Source organism: Paralichthys olivaceus, chromosome 19, assembly GCF_024713975.1.
Source record: "Paralichthys olivaceus isolate ysfri-2021 chromosome 19, ASM2471397v2, whole genome shotgun sequence".
Lineage (NCBI taxonomy): Eukaryota > Metazoa > Chordata > Actinopteri > Pleuronectiformes > Paralichthyidae > Paralichthys > Paralichthys olivaceus.
Window position 1 is genome coordinate 7,953,318 of NC_091111.1, and position 19,982 is coordinate 7,973,299.

The 19,982-nt window shown below is 43.3% G+C and overlaps 2 protein-coding genes across 3 annotated transcripts; one reads left to right on the forward strand and one right to left on the reverse strand.

Moving 5' to 3' along the window:
• The first annotated feature begins 159 nt into the window (after positions 1 to 159).
• On the forward strand, positions 160 to 7,887 carry armh4 (armadillo like helical domain containing 4). 2 transcript variants are annotated; one of them, XM_020091690.2, is made up of 8 exons: positions 160 to 474; positions 1,478 to 2,406; positions 3,688 to 4,074; positions 4,686 to 4,835; positions 4,952 to 5,110; positions 5,270 to 5,301; positions 5,658 to 5,792; positions 5,964 to 7,887. In XM_020091690.2, exons 2-8 carry the CDS (start codon positions 1,497 to 1,499, stop codon positions 6,036 to 6,038), a joined length of 1,848 nt encoding a protein of 615 aa, XP_019947249.1. In that variant the 5' UTR covers positions 160 to 474; positions 1,478 to 1,496; the 3' UTR covers positions 6,039 to 7,887. The 2 variants fall into 2 exon arrangements, with proteins under 2 accessions (XP_019947249.1, XP_019947248.1); XM_020091689.2 differs by having other exon boundaries at positions 164 to 474; positions 5,658 to 5,807.
• Positions 7,888 to 7,975: 88 nt separating this feature from the next.
• On the reverse strand, positions 7,976 to 16,998 carry naa30 (N-alpha-acetyltransferase 30, NatC catalytic subunit). The gene is made up of 4 exons (XM_020091839.2): positions 15,887 to 16,998; positions 14,030 to 14,153; positions 12,993 to 13,048; positions 7,976 to 11,866 (listed from the first exon to the last, which is right to left on the reverse strand). The coding sequence occupies exons 1-4, from the start codon at positions 16,751 to 16,753 to the stop codon at positions 11,729 to 11,731; spliced, it is 1,185 nt and encodes a 394-aa protein (XP_019947398.1). The 5' UTR covers positions 16,754 to 16,998; the 3' UTR covers positions 7,976 to 11,728.
• Between the last annotated feature and the right edge of the window lie 2,984 nt (positions 16,999 to 19,982).

The following is a 19,982-nucleotide window of genomic DNA, read 5'->3' on the forward strand; positions in this document are numbered from 1 at the left end:
TATTTTCTAGGTGATTTATATATACTCATAAATTGCATGGTCTCCCTGCTCTTAAGTAACTTTCTGTTCAGTATGAGGAGCCTGAAGTGACCTTTTGGGGAACAACATTAAAGACAAAAATAAAGCAGATGAAAATGAGCTGCTGTTTATTAAATCGATGCAGTGAAGGGCACTGCTGATAAACCAGTGGGTGAAGTCGTCAGTTTGAGTAAATCCTGCAGATTTGAGCCATTTGGAGGCAGCGCTGGAGAAGAAGCAGGCGGACACAAAATACCGGAGAGAAGAACCCGGAGACTTCCAGTCAGTGACGCTGAGCTGCACAACAACCAGCCTCATCCTCCTCCTCATCCTCCAGCCTGCTCTCCTTATTCTCGTCCTCATCCTCCAGCCTGTTCTCCTCTCCTCTCCTCTCTCGGTGCATGTGAGGCTGATGTGCGTCCTGCAGGCTCAGCGATCCGACACCAAGTCTGGAAGGTAAAGGCATTTATTTTTTATTTTTAGCCATATGCGACTTCCATTGTTACCAAGTAAATCTTGCTCTCAGTGCATGGATATGATGGGATTTAGGCGGGTGCCATAAGGCTGTGATTGACTCATGTGTTTGCAGTCAGATCGGATCAACACTGCAATATAAATGTGTTTACCATCCATATGCTATTAGCGCTTATGTAATTGGTTATTAGATTGCATGTGCTTGATTGGGTGTACGAACTGTGATGGTTGCATGGTGGTTTCGGGGATGCGCATGGAGTGAAGTGTATGACATTGTTGGACTGTGCATCATCACGGCTGCAACATGACTTCTCAGACGCTCGTAGGACTCGGGGTGTCACCCTGTCAACACCAGACGCGTTGTTCCTCCTCATTCTCACACAGCAGTGATCGATTATCAGGTGATTATCGGTGTTAGATCACGTGGAGAAACAAATGCGCCACACGGTGGAGTCAGTTTCCCCCCTAATCTGATTTAAGGTGCTATTTATAGTCAAGTATACATCCTGTATGCACATTGGTCTGTTGTGAGGGAGATGCAGATGTGTGCAATGTAAACACGTGTAACATCAATGGTTCCATCTGTGCAGCATCGCAGAGGATAGGCAGCCTGGTGCTATTCAAGTGTGATGATGTGCAGAGGATTGCTGTGTCAGATTCACACTCTTTTGTCACTCTCCCCCTCTCTCTCTATGTGTGTGTGTGTGTGTGTGCATGTCTTTTCTCTTTAAGCAATTTTAACACAAGAGTCTGAGATTAAAAGGAATTTCATCCAAAATTCTGATTCCAGTCCTTTAATCTGCAGCTGCACACATCTGTAATGTGCCATGTCACCTATCTTCCTCTCCGGGCACCCCCACCTCTGCTTTGTCTCCCTCTCTCTGTCCATGTGTCTGACAAAGCGTAGAAGTTGCACACGGGGACTGCTCACACCTCAGTTCAACTTGTTAGCATTTGTCTTGATTTTTGCATCCACTCTCTGCAGGTGCTGAGACAAGACAGAAATGCTGATGTCTGGGATGCTCCATCGCCTCCTCCTGGCCGGGATTTGCCTCTGTGTCTATGGAACGCCGGTCCACCTCCCCAGCTTCATCCCCACACAGGACAGCCACTGTGATGGGGAGTGTAAGTCAACAAGAACAGTCAGATCAACACACAGCACGGGTGTGGATGTAAAGTCTAAACCCTTAGACAGAGAGTATGTTAATGGCCTGGTACTGAATGTAGGTGCAGGAGGAGGGGCTGACCCGAATGGACAACCTCAGGGGATAGCACCGGTGAGGCAGACAGAAAACAGGGACAGTCTTGATGGAAAATCTGGGACGAGGAAGGCTGGTGGAGCGGCATGGAGCCAAAAGAGAAAGGTAAAGAAGGACGTGAGCTCATCTGAAATGGAAGACGGTGAGAGACAGGCAGCGTCAGTTCTGCCTGGGGAGTCAGAGAGCACCCAGGACAACATGTCTGTAATCGATGAGAAGACATCACCTTCAACAGGTGGGAAAAAGCAGCTGATAGAAGACATGAGTTCTTCAAGATTAAGTCCAGGTGGAAATCTGGCTTCCTCTACAGTGCCACCTCTGCTGGAGTCTTCATACAGCCAACAAAACAACCAAGGTGGGGTGGACGGAACAGGACTCCCTGATGGAGAAGACTCCCGCCAGGAAAAAGACCCCGAAACGAGCTCGCCCTCTTTTACAGAACCTCCATACCCTTCAACACAGGTCCAGAAACTGACCTCCCACAGTCCCATCCCTCCTTCGGTCCTTCTCTCCACACCTCTCACGGGTTGGGGCCATGATGGAGCCACGACATCCTCAATCCCAGACCCCTTGTTACCTGAGATCGGCCCAAACCTGATGCCCAGAGAGGATGGACCGGAAAGCCTGTGGACTGAGGCAGCGAGACCTGGCGGAGGTAAGTCATTAAAGTTAGAAATGTAATATTAAATAAAAGTGGGACATGGACATATGCATTGCGGTAGAACTTTCTCTAATCCCTTACTGGTGATTAATTCCACATGAGCTGCCACAGAGGGCCTTTAAAGCTGTGTCGCTAAGATGAATGCTCTGCAGTCAGTGTCACCCTGTAAGAATTCCCTCCACAACAAGCCGTTTTCCGGGCCTGTAGGGTTTTGCAGGGTTTCAGGAGGCTTCATTAAAAAAGTGCAGTGGAAATGAAAACGACATGTCTAGTGGCAGAGATTGCTTTTGATGACTGGTGAGGAAGGCCCCCGCTTTTCCACGCTCCACTTTGAACCCCAGCTGGGACCTGTGGCAGTCTAATTACTTTCTATTCCGGACTTCAGTCTGAAAAACAGAAAGAAAAGGACACACACAAGTGGCAGCAAACGTTGGTGGCAGTGTTATGCAAGTCCTCAGAGGATTCAGCCTCTCTCTCTCTCTCTCTCTCTCTCTCTAAATATATATATATACATTTGTATATGCAGATATCACTCCTCCAAACCTTCTCTCTTTCCTTCCCACCCTTCATTCTCCCAGCAGCCTATTGTAAAGGAGCAGGAGTGTTTTTATTCAGTGAGGCAGGAGAGGGAAATGGATTAAAGGAGTCTGTCTGAGCCAATATGTGTTCCTGCCGTCCGTATGGGGATTGTGCGTTTGATGAATCTTCTTTCCAAAAAGAAGCTGCGAAAAAAAACTGAATTCCCAAACAGCATTATGTAAAAGGATTTCAGTCTTTAAAAGCAATTTTCAGCCGACTTAAGAAACGTCTCGGTTTGGAGGAAATGCCTGAAAGATATGCCGTACCACTTTCTCCTGTGACAGCCCCCTGTGTGGTGTAGCCTCTTATCAAAAGAGAACCATTTTCCAATCCTCCTTTCATTGTGTCTTAGCTGCACTGTGAACTCAGCTCTCAGGGTACAAGTGCCTTTAATGAGGAAACAGCATGTCTAAAGAGGTAGCTGTTTCAAAAAGCTGCATTCTGTCATAATTACTAATGGGGCTGAATATAGTAGCTGCTCTGCAATACATTTTTCATTCCAGCTGTCAGCACAGCACGGTGTACAGAAACTGCAAGACCCACAACTTGCCATTATTCATATGCCCTAGTTCGCTGAGTTCCATGTGAACCGGCTGCAGGATTTCACTGATGTTTACCAGAAGGTCTGAACAATCCTGCCCTTTCAAAATGAAATTGTCCTGCTGTATATCATGACCTTCATGCCTCTAATTGCAGCGGACACTGAAGTGCCACTGTCTCAGGATGAAGCCACAGAGGGCACCATGTCATCAGAGGCTCTCCCTCTCATCTTTGAGCCTTTTGAAGATGTTACACCAGAGGGGGCAGCGGCAGCATCAGTTGTCACACCAGTGCCTGGCAGCGCTCAGCCTCCCACTGCCATGGCGACCAGAGGAATGCCTTTGTCAGAGGTGGACCTGGACCAGCTGGTCACAGTGGAGGCAGACATCGACGGCCCCTCGCATGCCCCACCCCTGCTGATGCCAGACTGGACGTCAGCGTGGCAGACATCCGGCGCCGAGCTCCAGGAACCGATCGGCTCCTCGGTTCCGTCTGTTTCACAGCAGCTAGCTGCAAGTGAGCCAGAGGATGGATCTGAGAGAGGTGAGAGAGGGGATGTGGTTGATAAGAATGAACAAATGAATATCAAAGCCCAACATGATGTGCTATGAAGTCATGTTTCATATAGATCCAGTATACTCGAACATTACTCCAAAGCAAAATGTAGTAGAGGTCGGAGCTTCATAAAGTACTTTATACTAAAATACACATTTAATTTGACTTTTTAGTTTTGCACATACTCCATCCACTAACATGGATCGTAAGCCATCTACGATTGAGGTGCTTTGGCTTCACGTTTGGGGAGCTGTCATGTCTTCCATCTTTGGGTATATTTTATGATTTTAATATACTACATTGGCGTAAATTTTTTACAGAACTTTGACGTGAACTGGCAGCAGTGAAAAAAACACATGCTTTCATCCCAAAACATTTCTTAAACATGGTTTGCATATTAAAGATACACTGTGCACGATGTAGATGCATTTGTGAAGGCATGTCTGAATTGCTGAAATATAACAAATCAATTTCTACATTTGTCGAAAGTCTAATAGCACCCTGCACTTAGATTCAACCTTTTACACAGTGCGAAATGTTAAAATGTCTACAAGCATCCTCTATTATTGCTGTCTCTTTCTGTGATGTGGGACATGCAGTTGCTGTGAGGACGCCAAACCTTGAAGGGTATTTGCCCACCACTGGCCCCTCCCTTTCATCCTTCCAGCACGCCATGAAAACGGTTACCATGGCAGCCCAGCAGCCTGTGCACAAATCTAGATCAGGGTTAGAGGAGATGGAGTCTGAGGGTGAGAAGCCATTTAATATAAAAATTGCCATTTTAAAAAAATGCATTCTTATTTCCAGCCCCCAAATGTGACCCTTTGTTCTTGGCTGCTGAGTAGATGAATTTGTTCCTCCACAGAGGAGACAGATGAGCACGAGGAGGACGAGAACTCTGAGGAATCGGTGGAGAAAGAGAGCGACGAGGACCTGACAGATACACCAAAAACATTCGCAACGCAGCCTCCCTACGGCCTCATCCCTCCACCTCCTGTCTGGGTTCAACGCAACCAGGGGCTGAGTATGACAACATGATTTCTAAACCTTATCTTATAGAGCTGCTTGTTACTAACTACCAGACTACACATAACCAGAAATATGACCTGCAATTACCTGCAAAAGAGGAAAAATATTATTTGCGTATGTTATCATGCTATATCTGTGGCTTTTTTTCTCCCAGTGCGGAGCTGGGTAGAGCTGATCAGAGAAAAGGTAAGACTGCCCCCTGCTGTCCATGAAAAAACTTGCCCATTAAAAATGTTAGTTTCCCTCATTAAGACATTTAGAATAAAGGTGGCAATATTGTCTATTTCACTTCCTGCTAATTTATCACATCGTGGTTAACAGTCTGAGGAAATTGAGGTTGTAAGGTATTGAGTGACAATCTAACATTATTTTCATTACAGAATTACAGAATTATGTTAATCTTAACCAACAAAGGCATCATAAGTCTTCCTCCAGCAAATTGGTGACTAATTTGTATAAAGGAAATTCATTTCTCTATTTGGATTAGATTAGTTTATGTTTACGCCTTGCTCCATTTTGACCTGTGTTTTCAATGTGAACAGGCAGGCTATGTGTCTGGGATGTTGGCCCCTGTGGGCATCGGCATCACAGGGGCCCTGCTAATTGTCGGCGCCCTCTACAGCATCAGGATGATTCACCGCAAGAGGAGGAACAGCTTCAAACACCAGAGGAGGAAGGTCAGGCAGCCAGAGGTCAATACCCTACTTGAATTAAACACAAATATGTTTTTATGTTTCACCTGCCACTGATGGACATTTTGGTCACACTTACAACAAACTGCTCCTTTGTTAATGATTGTGTTTTTAAGATGCTTTCAATTTAGTGTTAAGTTTATTCTTCCTCCCCAGCAACCCAGAGAGCCCGGCACTAGTCGCCAGGACCAGGCCATGCTGCTGGCCGACAGCTCCGAAGATGAATTCTGATCGGACATTTTTTGGGGGGGCTCCTTTTTGTCGGCGGCCACTCCCCGACACTCATGTAACGGAGGCTCGGCGAACATCACCATTGCTATGACTACCGCATCTCCCATCACCCCGGGCCGTTTGGCTATGACTCATCTGATCCACAGAGTGTGACTGAGTACAGGGCACAATTTGCACAGGCTGCACAATGGTCGGCTTTGTAAACCCCCCACCCGTCCTAAAAGTACCAATGTGAGCACTTTTTTGAATGTTGTCAGGTGACGTTGACTCTAATGGCTTGGCAGGGCTGGTGTGATGGACTTTGACTTAAAAAAAAAAATACTAATGCTGCTTGTGAACACAAAATGAATTTGCAGGGTATCGGTGGGATTAAAGTGTTGCTGGTGAAAGTGGCGCCAACCAGCAGGTTTTCTGTCAAGTAGTAAAAGGGCTGTAGAAGAGTGACATTACACACACAATGTAAATATATTGTCATGTCGGTGTAAATAAAGGTTCATTTTTAGTTACACATGCTAGCACTTTTGAAAAAAAAAAGAAGAGTTGGATGAGAGGACGGCTACAGCTAGCTTAATTTAGCATAAAGCTAGCTAGCCAGGCTCTGTCCAAATGGGCCTACAGCACGTCTACAGCTCACCAACACACGATATGTCTTATTCATTTAATGTGAACAAAAAAATGAAGTGTAAAAAGGAAATGAGACACTTTATGGAGATTATGTGACAACCACCTGGTAGAGGGGAGCCGTGACTTTCTGAGTTTGTCTGTGGTTCCATCGATGACTGCTAAACAAACAAGATCTAAAACAGTGTTCATGCAGAATCATTTTTCTTGATTTGTTTTGCCAATAAAACATACCACATTAGCTGTTCTCCTGGTTTCCAGCAGTGATGCTAAGCTAAGCTAAAACAAGCGAAGTTAGTTGTCTCGCTTAATTTTTTTTATATGTTTTTTTTTTTTTTTTTGTGCAGTTGAGCCAGGATAGTTGTTTTCCCAATTTAGAGCTTTTATGCTAAGCTAAGCAATGCTAAGTGTGTCCTGGCTGCCAACATTAGTGTCATATATTTCTATACGACAGTGGTGTTAGTCTTATAATTTAACTCTGCAAGAAAAAAATAAGCGTGTTTCTGAGAATGAATAACTATTTCTTAGATTAGGATTTCCATAGATTTAAGAAATTCATCTGCATTAGCAAATTGTTTAAATGTGAACTTTGTGGAAATGTAAATGTTCATTCAGTCATTGGTTCATAAACTACTTTGACACACACACACACACACACACACACACACAGTACCATCATTCTAAAAGTATGTAGCAAAGAATAGATTTTTATGAATAATGAAACTCATTCTTTTGCAACGTGCGTTATCTTCTTTTCTCTCTGTGCACAATGTCCATTTCTGTTGTCTGGAAAAGCACAAACGTTGGAGACACTGAGGCCGAAGTTGACTTTTTTTAGTTAAACCAGTGAAGTTTGCACAAGTGTTTTCTTTTATAGGATGAAGACAAGAGCGGATAACTGAGACTTTGATTTAGTCACGTTGCTGCGATGGGATCTTTTCAGATTAAGTTTTGAATTCTTACTTTTTGGCCAAAATCTGAGGACGATTTGACTTTAGAAATAATGCAAAACATTTTTCAATAGCATCAGCATCAACAAAATTTCTTGTCTTTTGTTCAAAGAAAATATATTTTCTGTAACTCCATGAGCCATGTGCTATGCTTAATGTTAAACTGCCTGTTTATATGCAATAATACTGTTTTAAGATAAGTGTGATGTAAAACAGTGACATTTTTTGTCTCTGTAGATATGTAACATGATGTGATCAAATAAAACCAATGTTTTAGATGTCTGATTCAGAATCTGTCTTATAATGCATCTTGTAATCTCACAGGATCTAAACTGGGGGGAAAAAAGTGCAGACGAGATAACCCAGTTTACAGCATTTAAAAAAATCAAATAATTTATTTCTGTGTTCTTTTTCCACATTAAATAAAACCTATTGGACATTTCCAGATCAAAATCAAGAGAGGGGACAGGGAAGAAGGAACAGGGGGAAACAGAAATCTGACATGCAAAAAAAACTTTTGCTCTCCCCTTTGCACACTTGTTGGTGGATGGTGGTGTAGGCGTTGCTGGCCACCCTGAAAACACTGCAGGAAGACCCTGTGGTCGGTTGGTTGGTTGTGGGGACCATAGCGTTCTGTGGTGCAGGACTACTTCCTATACAACTGTTATTATCTGACTAATAACCTGGTTTCTGGGGCAATTTAATGTAATAAATGGAGAATGGCAGACGTTGCCTTGGGTGAGGACAGAGGTGGGGTTAATACTATTGTTTGAATAAGCAACCTGGATAGAACAGCAGATTCCAGATGCAGTCTGGAATAGGGGGAAAAACCTCTGACATTTGTGAACACCTAACTGGCATGTCAAGTCAAAACCGATTCTGAATGCAGATGAGTCATTGAAAGAGAGATTTGAGTAAAACATGGTCGTGATGATGAAGCCCTGCATTGACTGAGACAGAGCCCTTTGGCTCATTGTAGCAGGCTGTAATGCCCATATACCCAATGGAACTGCCATAGTTTCACAGGATAAAAAAAAAAAAAAAAAGACCTTTTCCTTCAATATCTAAAACACCTCTTCATGCTGACAGCTGGTTTTGAAAGAACAAGATGGATGCATGTGTTATCCAGCGTGTTGCTCCATGAGTAGTCAGAGTAGTAGAAGACAAGGCCCGAACAGTAAAAGAACAAAGAAGAATGGGGACACAACTGTCGACAGGGACGATAATATTTAAACCTCCAGAATTAAATCAGGAGGAGTTTAAACTGGTAGATTACTAAAATGGGAGTGGGATGAGCAGCAAAGATGATAAGTGTCATTTTCTTATGCTAATCGTTCTGGTTACATCTCTGGATGGGCTAAGTAGCACAGAAATTAAAAATAAAACTCTGAAAATCTGATAAATCAACCCAAACTGTCCCCTTTCCCAAACAGGTGATTCACAAAAAAAATGCTCTCAATACGATGAATAGAACAACACTCGTATACAAATCTGAAAAAAAAAAAGAAAATAGGTCATCTGATCCATTGTTCCAAATGCACACACACACACAAACTTGGACACAGGCTGTTACGTGGGTGGCAACTCTGTAACCATCTACTCTCTCTTCCAGTCCTGGTCTCCTGGGATTAAATCTCCTATTTGAAAGGGGGAAATAAACCCACAACACGGACATGATCTTGTAGTGTCATTAATAGAGACAAGCTAATCTGTCTTTAAATCATTATAGCATCTAAAGCTGGACATTTTTGTTTGTTTAATATTTGTAGCAGATTGTATTGTGATTTTTTTCTGTTGTGTTACATGGCAGTGTCTTTGAGTGCTTTCTACTGTGAATAAAGCAGGCAAGGATAAAAGCACACAGATGTCCAATTGCATAATTTGAAATGCTGCTTGTAAACTGAAATTGCATTACCAACCTGTGATGCAAGTTGTTTTACAATTTAAATGTGAAAGAAACAACAAGGCAAAGCAAAACAAAGCAGATTTAGGGTTTATTCTCCCCTTAACTATGAACCACGTGGTCTCCTGCCTTCCTAGTATGAAAACTCAAATCCTGGAAAGGAAGAAATGCTTTTGTTCCTTCCTGTTCTAATTAGGGTGGAACAAAACACAGCACCATAAAGGCTCTGATTTTCCTGTACGCGGGCCTCTGAAGGTTGGGAAATAAAAGTCTATCAGAACAGATCCACACCGTTGTTAAATTACAGGACACATTCATACAGACACACATTGCAGCAATTTCCAAAGAAGTGCATCTGACCTTTGTTCATTTTAATTTCAAGGAAAGATAAAAATAAAAATAACGAGAAGCGGCAGAAGCAACGTTTCTTTGCCATTATTGGTGTGGATTGAAACGTCCGGGTGCATCTACGACATGCTCCGGGCGGGAGATCTTCAAATGTTAGCGAGGTTCGTTGTGCATCGAGTTAGGGCACCTGGGAAGTGCACTGTGTTCTCAGCCGCTTACAGCAGCGTGAGGTTATACAGGTGTATAGAAGTATATCTAAATAAACTGAAAGCGAACAAAAGAATAAAATATAATCTGCTAAGAATACTTGTCTAGTTTCCTTTTTTCTTTAAATCAAGAGATAAACACACACGCACACACAGCATACTCAAACAGCAATCCAGCATATGTAACACTTTGCCTCCCGTCTGGTGCTGAGGGCAGACGAGAAGCGGGGGCCGACGCTGCTCTGCGTGTCGCCTCTTAGCGGGCTGACCGCAGCAGTCGTGGCTGAGAGTTCTGATGGATAGAGTGGCACTTGCAAAGAGGAGAAACAGACGATTATTATAAAGGAGTAAACTGAGACGGCTAGGAAAGTTTGACTGCACCATTGTTGGCAAGAAACATCTTTGAAAAGACAAACTTTTTTCCTTTTTGGGAATTTTGCAGCAGCTGGCAGTGCATTTAGGGAAAACAAGTTCTGATCTGCAAAAATAGGAGGATTAAAAAATAGGCTCGTCACCCACACTCCGTCACGGTTTGAAAAGGAGAGACTTGGGGAAAGACGATGAAGCGAAAGAGGCGGCTGATCCACCAGCCGGGCAAACATTTGAGGTGCTAATGGAGTGATTTGTTTTCGATCAACTGCTCTGCACCAACATGCTTACACCAAACAGAGGAAGGGGTCGGAGGAGGGTGGGCCTCAGTCTGGGTTTAATCAACACACACTCTTCACACTTAGTCCTGCGCTCACATTAAAATAAATGCATGCATATCTTTACAGGCGTTCAGTCCTGGAGGGTGATGGAGACAGGATGGGGAAACAAGAACGCACAATGGTATGCACAACTCCAACCAAACATGCGCTCACACAGTCACACAAACGTGTTCTTTTGCTCACAGCGAAAAACCAACCACACCACGTACACATGCACACACACACACACACACACACACAAAAAGCCAATTACCTGCTCCCAACCCCCCACCCCACCCCCAAAACCATGATAAAGTACAAACACTCAGTCATACTATAGCTTTATCCATCCCCCGTCATACTTACAAGGTTAAAAAAGAAACACAAAAATAAACTCAACAATTATTTTCTTCCCAGTCTGTTGTAGCGGCCTGCGTCCTTGTTTCACATGGTGTTGTTTCCTTTAAGTCTTGTCCTGTGTTCTGCAGAGGGAGTTGGTGCGGCGCTGTGTCCCCCTTTGAGTCGGACACACGTCCTCACCTGAGCTGCCTCACAACCCCTGTTCTGAGCGCTGCGGCATTCGAGCTTGAAGGTCAAAAGGTCATGAAGTCCCCCTACTCAAGGTCATCCCAGAGACCGCCCTCACTTGCCCCTTCCTCGTCATAGAAAGTATCAGGGGCCCCTTCACGAAAACATCAGGTGGGATTTCAGTCCATTTCTGCCTAAACAACAGTTGTTCAGAAGTCAAGGACAAAAAGAGGATGTGTCTGCACGTCTATGCATACCTATGTGCATACTCCTCAGGGTTGTGCACAGGTGTGTGTGTGTGTGTATGTGTGCGTATGAATTGTGTGTGTTTGTGTATATAAAGAGTGAAATGACCAGGGCAGAGCTGAGGCTGTCAAGCTGATCGTGTAGGAGGTGAACAGCACCTGCTGTCCCGTCCCTCCACCCCCGTCCCCTCCTCTTTCCTTTAGCGAAGCCACAGTTTGAGCCGCAGCGCGTCCACTCCGTTCAGGTAGTATCTGAACAGCCGCTTGTCTCTGACAAAACCCAAGTTCTCATACAGCTTCAGGGCTGATTTGTTGGTGATCTCAGTCTCCAATACAACCTGGGGAGACACAGAAGAGGTTGGTTTTGCACCTTAACACGAGTTAACTAAGATTTTGCAGATTTCACTTAAGACTTTTTAGGAATAATGACTGAAATTTAAGACATATGACAAGTCAGACAGATATGAAGGAATATCAGAGTCAGAATGACATCCCTATGGTTTAGAATATAAGGAAATAGCGAGGTAAACTACAGGCAGAGACAGTAGGTATCCATAGTGTTTCCACAAAGCCAAGCTGTGTGTACTGAGAAAGATTCTGACCAGGGTGTTTGTAGACAAGTCATCGGTTCCATTTTGGTCTTGTCTGTGGTTTTATTACAGCGCTGTATTGTCGCATTTATTTAATATTAACATAATAAAGAGCTACTTAAACAGATTAATAACAGAACATGATAAAATGCTTGAGATAGGTGATCCATTACAGTGAACTCCAGTCTAAGATATGGAATTACTTAGGAATGCAGTATCAAGAAGATAAGGTTTAACAGGCTTTCTTTGCCGATGCACTCAGGGAAGGTTGATTATCAGTTAAAAGGCATTTACATGCAAAGCAGTTGGAAAATCAAACTCCTGAAAAACCTGAAATTAATCATCCACCTACAAGTACTTGGGAGCACAAAATAAGCTATAAACCATGAGCTGAGGATCAATCAATCATTTTCCAATGTGTTGTTATTTTATGCATTTTCAGTATTAGAAATAATTGTTTTCTAGTTTTTCCACACATGACCTGTGGGTAAAATCCAGAGAATTGGCTACAATTGAATTTCACCCAGAGTTTGCCTTTCACACATGCACAACGCAGCAGGAGGTTCTCTAAGCAGATGTGGTTCGATCCCCTGCTCTAGTCTGCATTCCAAAGTGTCCTTGGACAAGATAATGAACCCCAAATTGCCCCTGACGGCTGTGCCAGCAGTGTATGAATGGTGTGTTAAAGAAAAAGTGCTGCGTTTATTAGCACTGTATGAATGTGTGTGTGTGTGTGTGTGTGTGAATGTTAATTGTGCTTTGATCAAAGAGATATATAAATACAGACCATTTCCTATTCAAATATGTATTGAAAAAGTATGGAATGTAAATTGGATGAGCTGTCCTTCAGTCACAATATGTCTTCGTAGATTACCTCGTCACAGTCTCCCTCCACCATGGCATAGATGGCCTTCTTCACCAGATTAGTGCCTGAAACAGAGGAATCTGAGTCATTGACAACATTCACTTCAACAAAACACAGACTTCAGCATGAATAGCACTGGGTTTTTCTGCTCGTCTAACTTGACGTCTGATGTTCTAAGCAAGATCAAGGGTAAACAAAATGGCACTTCAGTTTAAAGCTAAGTGTTAGACATCAGCACACAGTGTATATATTATTTAAATGGAACATTTGCATGAAAAGATTTGGTGGTCAAATAAAGAATGAACGATACTTTCGCACAACTTGTTCTGCATTAGAACAGCGTGACATGACCAAATTCTCTGATCCTAATATAACCTAATAATTATACAACATTAAAATGCTTCTTCATTGGCGCGTCTCTCTTGATATAATCTTTGCAACTCAACTTCAAGTGTTTTCTACTTGACATTGTGCATCTTTGGTCGAGTTTTACCACCAAGTCATGAAACCCTCATTTCATGACTATGTTAATTTGGGGCCATGTCTGAGCAGATGTAAGTTGAAACAGCAGCTGTTATCTGCTTCCATCTTTGTGATTATTTGCCATATGTTGTGCTGCAGGCAAATGCCTCATGCAACATCTGAGTCGGAACTTTTGTTGCTCTCAACTGCAGACTGTCTCTACTGTTTGTCTTGACTCTTGCGTAGATGGTAAAAAGAGGCTAGTGGTGTTTGACTCTATTGTGAAGCAGTCTGACACATAATTTACAGATTTTCTGGGCTGTGTCAGACGTAGCCCATATTTCGAGTATGTGCCCAAAAAGAGGGTCCTTGTCCTGTTCAAGTTACCATGTGTTGCTTTCAATTTCTTCAATGTTTGCTGCATTCTGGCTGCATATGTGCCGTGAGAACGAACACAAAGCATTATCCAAATGAGAAAAATTACCAGAATAGATTGTTATTTGCAACATAATGAAACAAACAATAGATGTTTGATATTATGTCATCCATCTTTTGTACTGCATTTCAGTTGTACTCAGACTCACCGATGCTTTTCCTTCTGTGTTTTGAATCCACGGCCAGCATGGCGATGTAGCCACGACGGAACATCTTCTTGTGCATGTCAAGCTTACATACGATGGCTCCGACACACTCCTGCTCCACCATAGCCTGCAAGACAAACACACGAGCACACAGCACTTAGGTCTTCTGTAGTGTTCCTCAGTGTACCAACACCAGACTAGTATTGCAATCTGCTGGCATTAAACATGGTACAAAGCTCTATTCCATTACTTTAAGAATGCCTTGTTTTAATAACAGCTGTATTTCCTATGAATTACTTTAATGTGAAACGGGTGTGTTTAGCTCTCTGCTTCCCCTCGCTGCAGACAGAGTAGGCGTTTCAACCATTCGTAGCTTTAATGCTATCAATAAGATGAGAGGCATGGTTGCTAATACCAAAAACCGAAGCAAGTGAAATGTGGAATTATGTTGATGACAGAGCTGACAGTCAGGACAAGTGCCTCGACACTATGAAGGTCCATATGTAAAAGAAACCTACGCAGAACAAAGGAACCAACTTGGCAAAACAGAGACAGGTCAGAGAATGTGAGGTAACAGAATGACATCATACTCTTGTCCTCAAATATACTGTGAGTCAGTCATGATTGATCCATTTACTCAAAGTCAGTGCTGGTACTGTTACCAAAGCATGTGAGTTTTGTTATTAATTCTTTCTAGAAAGTGCTCTCAGAGATATCACAAATCAAGTATAGGGGATGGATTAGATTACTGAATACCATCCTTTTAAAATGTATGTTTTTAATGTGGTAATTTATTGTTAAAAACATACCAATATCGATGAGAAATAAAATAATGTAAAACAATGCAAAACAAATGAAAATACTGAACATTAAATTGACTGAAAGTCTGGAACTTAATGTTGATAAAGCTCAATCAAGGATTATTAACCTGCACATTTAAAGTAGTGCACTAAAGTAAACTGAACACAGATGACTCCTTGACACAGGTCTGTGCTCTAATGAATAGATTTTCTAGTCTTCTATTTAGTCAAAGTAGATTTTAATGAGGTTCTCTCTTTGCCATGTCTTGTCTTCCATAACTTGTCCTGCTTTTTTGTTTGTTTTTCACTGAGGAACCATTCTGAAAATGCAAATGAGTTACTGTTATCAGGAATAATATTGGTATCATGACAACACTAGTCTCCAGAATGTCTACAGTAAAGTTTGCTGAAAGCAAACGACAATTCCTCTACATTTCCTGTCAATGTGACTGTTCTGCCGGGTCTCTGAGCTGACCTTTGACCTTTATTTCATAGCACTTCCTCTTGTGTCACATGCAGTGTACTAGACAAACTGGAACTAGGAAGTTTATGACCTTGAGGCTCCGATGATAAACTCTTTGTTGAAGGTGTTTGTAAAAAAGTAGAAAAGCCCTAAGTGAGTGGACACTGCAGGTACAAGAGGAAATGCCTCCTAAAGCAAAACTAAAAAACTGAAACAAGGATTGTAAAACACTGTGGTTACTTTGCTGTACACAGATGACTGGACAGAAGTGATGAACACTGGTATGATTCAGTCAAACTAAAAACCACAAACCTATGACGGATCTGTGGCAGAAATGTGGTTGTCAACACATACTTAGGCTACACAAAGCAATGTGCTGTCACTGAGACTTTAACACGTGTGTTTGAATAAGAGGCGTTTGTTGTATAGGCTAACACACACTGAGAGGTGACAGGTGATGGGAAGCTACGAGCATGTGCTCACACCCAGCTCCTGTAGAGTCATGGAACAGGAGGGGATGGCCCTTGTTTGTGTCTTGGTGAACGAAGTTAGAGAGTGAAAACAGACATGGTCTTCAGATTCCAGCGTCACACTCACCAGAAAGCAGAGCTGCGGCCAGTTGTGGATGAAGTACCTGTACGTGTAAATTGAATAAGGCTCAGACAAGTCCTTCGTGATCAATCTCATGATCCACGGCATCTGCAGCTCAGACTCGTAGCGGACGTATCGGATGCCGTGACTCTCCTCCTCCACTCGACCGGGAGAGCTGTTCAGGTCGAGCCGGGCCAGCTCTGCGGCCGGCGGCTGCTGCTGATCCGGGTCAGCGGTGCCCTCATCCCCGCCGGGCCCCGCAGCGTCCGGCGGCTCGTCGCTCGGCGGTCTCGGCGGCTCCGTGTGGTCGAACTCCTCTTTCCCTTCGTCCCCGAGGTGACCGTGGGTCTCCTCGGTTCTTGAGAAACCGGGTATCCCGTTCACGCTATTGTTAACCAGGGGAGAGAGACTGCCGTTTTTGGAGAAGGGGCTGTGGCCTTCGTGTTGGCAATGCTCACTATTGTTTCTAGCGGCCGGAGCCTCCTCACTGCTGCCGCTGCTGCTGCTGTCACAGTTGTCCATGGACGGTCTCGGATTGTCAGGTCGGTTTCCTGGGTGTTGGTGGCTGTTAGCGTCCTCTGAGGGGCTCGCCAAGCCGTTTAATTGCTGCTGCTCTCGGGCTTGCATTTTAAGGTGCAGCGGCGCCGGGCTAGCTCGCGCTAGCATGTTTTTCTGTTTCTTCTTCAACGACCCTCTCACTTCGCTTACCGGCTCTGACGTCTTCCCTGTACCGGCGGGTATACAGCCCTCCCCGTGGCAGGCCGGTTCTCCGTCCTCCCCCGCCGGCTCCACGCTCCCAGCCCCGGGGAAAGGAGGAATTTCAGCCGCGGATGCAGGCAGTGCGTTACTAGGCCCAGTCGGCACTGTGGCCATCCCACCGCATTAAGGTGGAGATTCACGCTTGGAAAACGTCGAACACGATCTCATCCACAGGGCGAAGAGATAAACCAAACATATACACGTCAGTTCGCCGAATATTGCATAAATCCGAGGGGGTCGGAGGTGACAACGTTTCCGCTGGCGACGGCAGTCGCTGCTTTCTCCTCGGTTCCCCTGCTGCCGCAAAGCGCTGTCGCAGCAAACGCCATTGCAACAGCAGCGCGAGACGTTTTACGACAGTGGTGTAACGCATGACAGATGCGAGGAGTTTAAATTTACTAATTCCTTGAATAACATCGTTGAATTAATAATTTTTAATTTGTATTTTGTATCTGTATTCTTCTCATAACAGGACAGCGTGATCTCTAAATCAAGAGTGGGAACAAAATCAATGGAAATACATGCAACAACGATTTTTACATTGACATGTGACCTTTCACGTTTGTATTTGCTCACATTATTCCTGTATGTGTTTGTTTCTTTTACAAAATTTCAGAATTTCATCTCACTGTTATCATTTAATTCTGGCAAAGACAGCTCAGTTGAAAGATGACTTTAAATGCCTACATACTTGGCAGAATTTCAATTCTAATTTTACATAATTTTCAGCTGTATATTGATTTAAAATTTTGCGTTTGTGCTGCTTTAAACTTTACTCTAACTCAAGAGCTGGGAGGTATTTCACCCGCAGAGGGCGCCAGTTTTAGAATGTATGTGGAAAGATGACATGTGTTCATCTTTACTTCAGTTTCTCCAGTAGATGTCGCCAGTAGATCAGTTTCCTTTTTCTGCTCAGTTCACGGCTTCATCCTGCAGAGTAAATGCAGGTTTACATTGAATAATATCCAGATCACAGACTCAGCACTACACTCCACTACTTCCCACAGTTACATGATACTTCATATACTTTAACACCAATCAGTTAATTTAAATCCTGCTTTGCATTGGGTTAGTAGAGGTGATATGTTGATAATATTTTTCTCCAAAAACTCAGTTTAGTTGAGATATAAGATAAGGTGCTGTTTCCAACTACAGATGGGTTTCCTCTACTGATGCTCCCAAAAGAAGGAAACAGAGATACAGGGGAAACCTGTACCCTCTGAGTGCTCATCATATCATCTGTGATAAAATAAAAACAAATAAACTAATTGATGGGACTTGATGTGTAAATCAAAAGTTACACTTCATTTCAAAGTTTATCTGCAGGGTTGTGTAGTTCATCCTAAGTGGCAGTGTTGATCTATCACATCCTCAAACAGCTCCATGCACTCAGAGGTGGATCACATGGTGAACTCAAGGTTCACATGGTATACAAGGTCACATAGATAGATGGATAGATAAAAAGATACATAGATAGATATAACTAAGTGAAATGCTGATACCTCCTGTTTTCTCTTTTCTATTCTACCTTCAGCTACAATGAGCACATGAGAATTTCCTATAGACATATATATATATATATATATGTATATGTTGTTTATAAATATAGGCCGTGTCACAGCGCAGGAGACGCAGAGAAAGACGGGGGAGAAAGACAGCTCTTTGAAAGCTAAGCCTTGGGGCTGAGAACTCTCTGAAGACCGGGAATCAGACATGCACAATCAGTTCCCCCTCTTCAAATCTCCTTTACAGGCCTATCTACTTGAGCAGCCTTCTCTTAATTACTTTCCTCTATCACTTAGCGAGCCGTGCCTGCCTGGGACGAGGAGCAGCAGTGTCTTGCCAGAGACACTTGGCTGGTTTGAACCCATATTCACATATCTTCTTTCGCACAATCCCGTCCTGTACCTTTTCTCTATACCTCCCCCCCCGCCCGCCATCTCATCATCCTTTTATTTTCCCCTCCTCCTTTTCCTTTCATTCGACACTGCTTCTCGTCTCTCTCTTTTCCAAATATCTCCAGGGTGTGGGTTGCGTCATGTGACCTGGTGTGCTTGTGATTACAGCAGTTGGCATCCAAACTCGTTTCTGAGGAACAACCCCAAAAATACCTTGAGAAAAAGAGCGTGTTGAGAAGTACAAGGTCAGTATGGAGAGCACTTGGGACAACCCAGGCTGAGGCTACATTCATATTTTCATTTGAAAAACGCCATTGTCAAAAGAGAACAATCACCGTCCACAAGAGTTTTGGCTCAGTATCAGTTTTGATCCATGTCTATAGTAACAAGCCTGAAAACGCTTATCACATGACCACTCACATGCCCCTGGCCAGTGATAACAGGAATTGTTCTAATTAAAGATCGTCTCTGACATATGCATGCAGTTGTATCATTATAAAATCCAGAATTTAAATTGTATTTGTTTATCCATGTTGCATTCTAAACTGGTAGTTGGGACTAATGTCTACGTCCATGTTTCTCTAGTTTCTTCCCGTCTAGACATAAATGCGGCCCCAGATTTTCAAGCAGTGTTTCCAAACTTCTCCATTAGTGGAGTAGTGTGAACGCCGGGCGTATCCAGATCAGAGTTGATGTGTTTTCAAACAAAAACCTAGTTTGGATGTAGGATGACACTGAAATCCAAATACCCTCCTCATGTGAATCTCTGTCTCAGTGGTTGCAGGCCAAGCTTTGGATCGCTATCCTTTTTTTTTTTTACCCCCTTCTTCTTGCCTGTCACATTAGATTGCTCCCCATCACTCTGCTCACTTCTCTGTGTCCCTCCTCTTCTCCTTCTTTTTTTTAAAAGTCTGGCGTCTGGTCCACTAGAGCTGCATTTAATTAGTTTCTGTTGGGTTAATTAGGGGCTAAAGTTAGGGGGTCGGACCAGAACAAAAGCGGGTCAGGCTGGACGGATGCAGGTGCTCCAGAGTAGTTGCCAGATTCCACCGTTCAGATTAAGACGGCTGCAAATTGTCTGGAGACTGGAGAGGGAGAGCGAGAGAGAGAGAGAGAGCATCGAATCACAGCAGAGGAGGTTTCCACCACATGGCGGCTCCTTATACCACTGTGCTGGCATCATTGTTCTTATTTGTGTAGAGTCCATTTCTAAACCTGCTGGTTTGGAATGAACTCTTGTCCTGTGTTAAAGCTCCAGAACTACTTCAGAATTATTCCTTGTCATTAGTGAGTCCTCCTCAAACAGTTCTACAATGTACTATCACTTATTATTGTTTGTGTGCTTTGAAATTGAGTAAAGTTAGAAAAATGCATTCATCCTACCTGGCTTATCAACAATGAAGATTTTAAAGTCAATATTTTTATTCAGAATTAGCTTCATTACT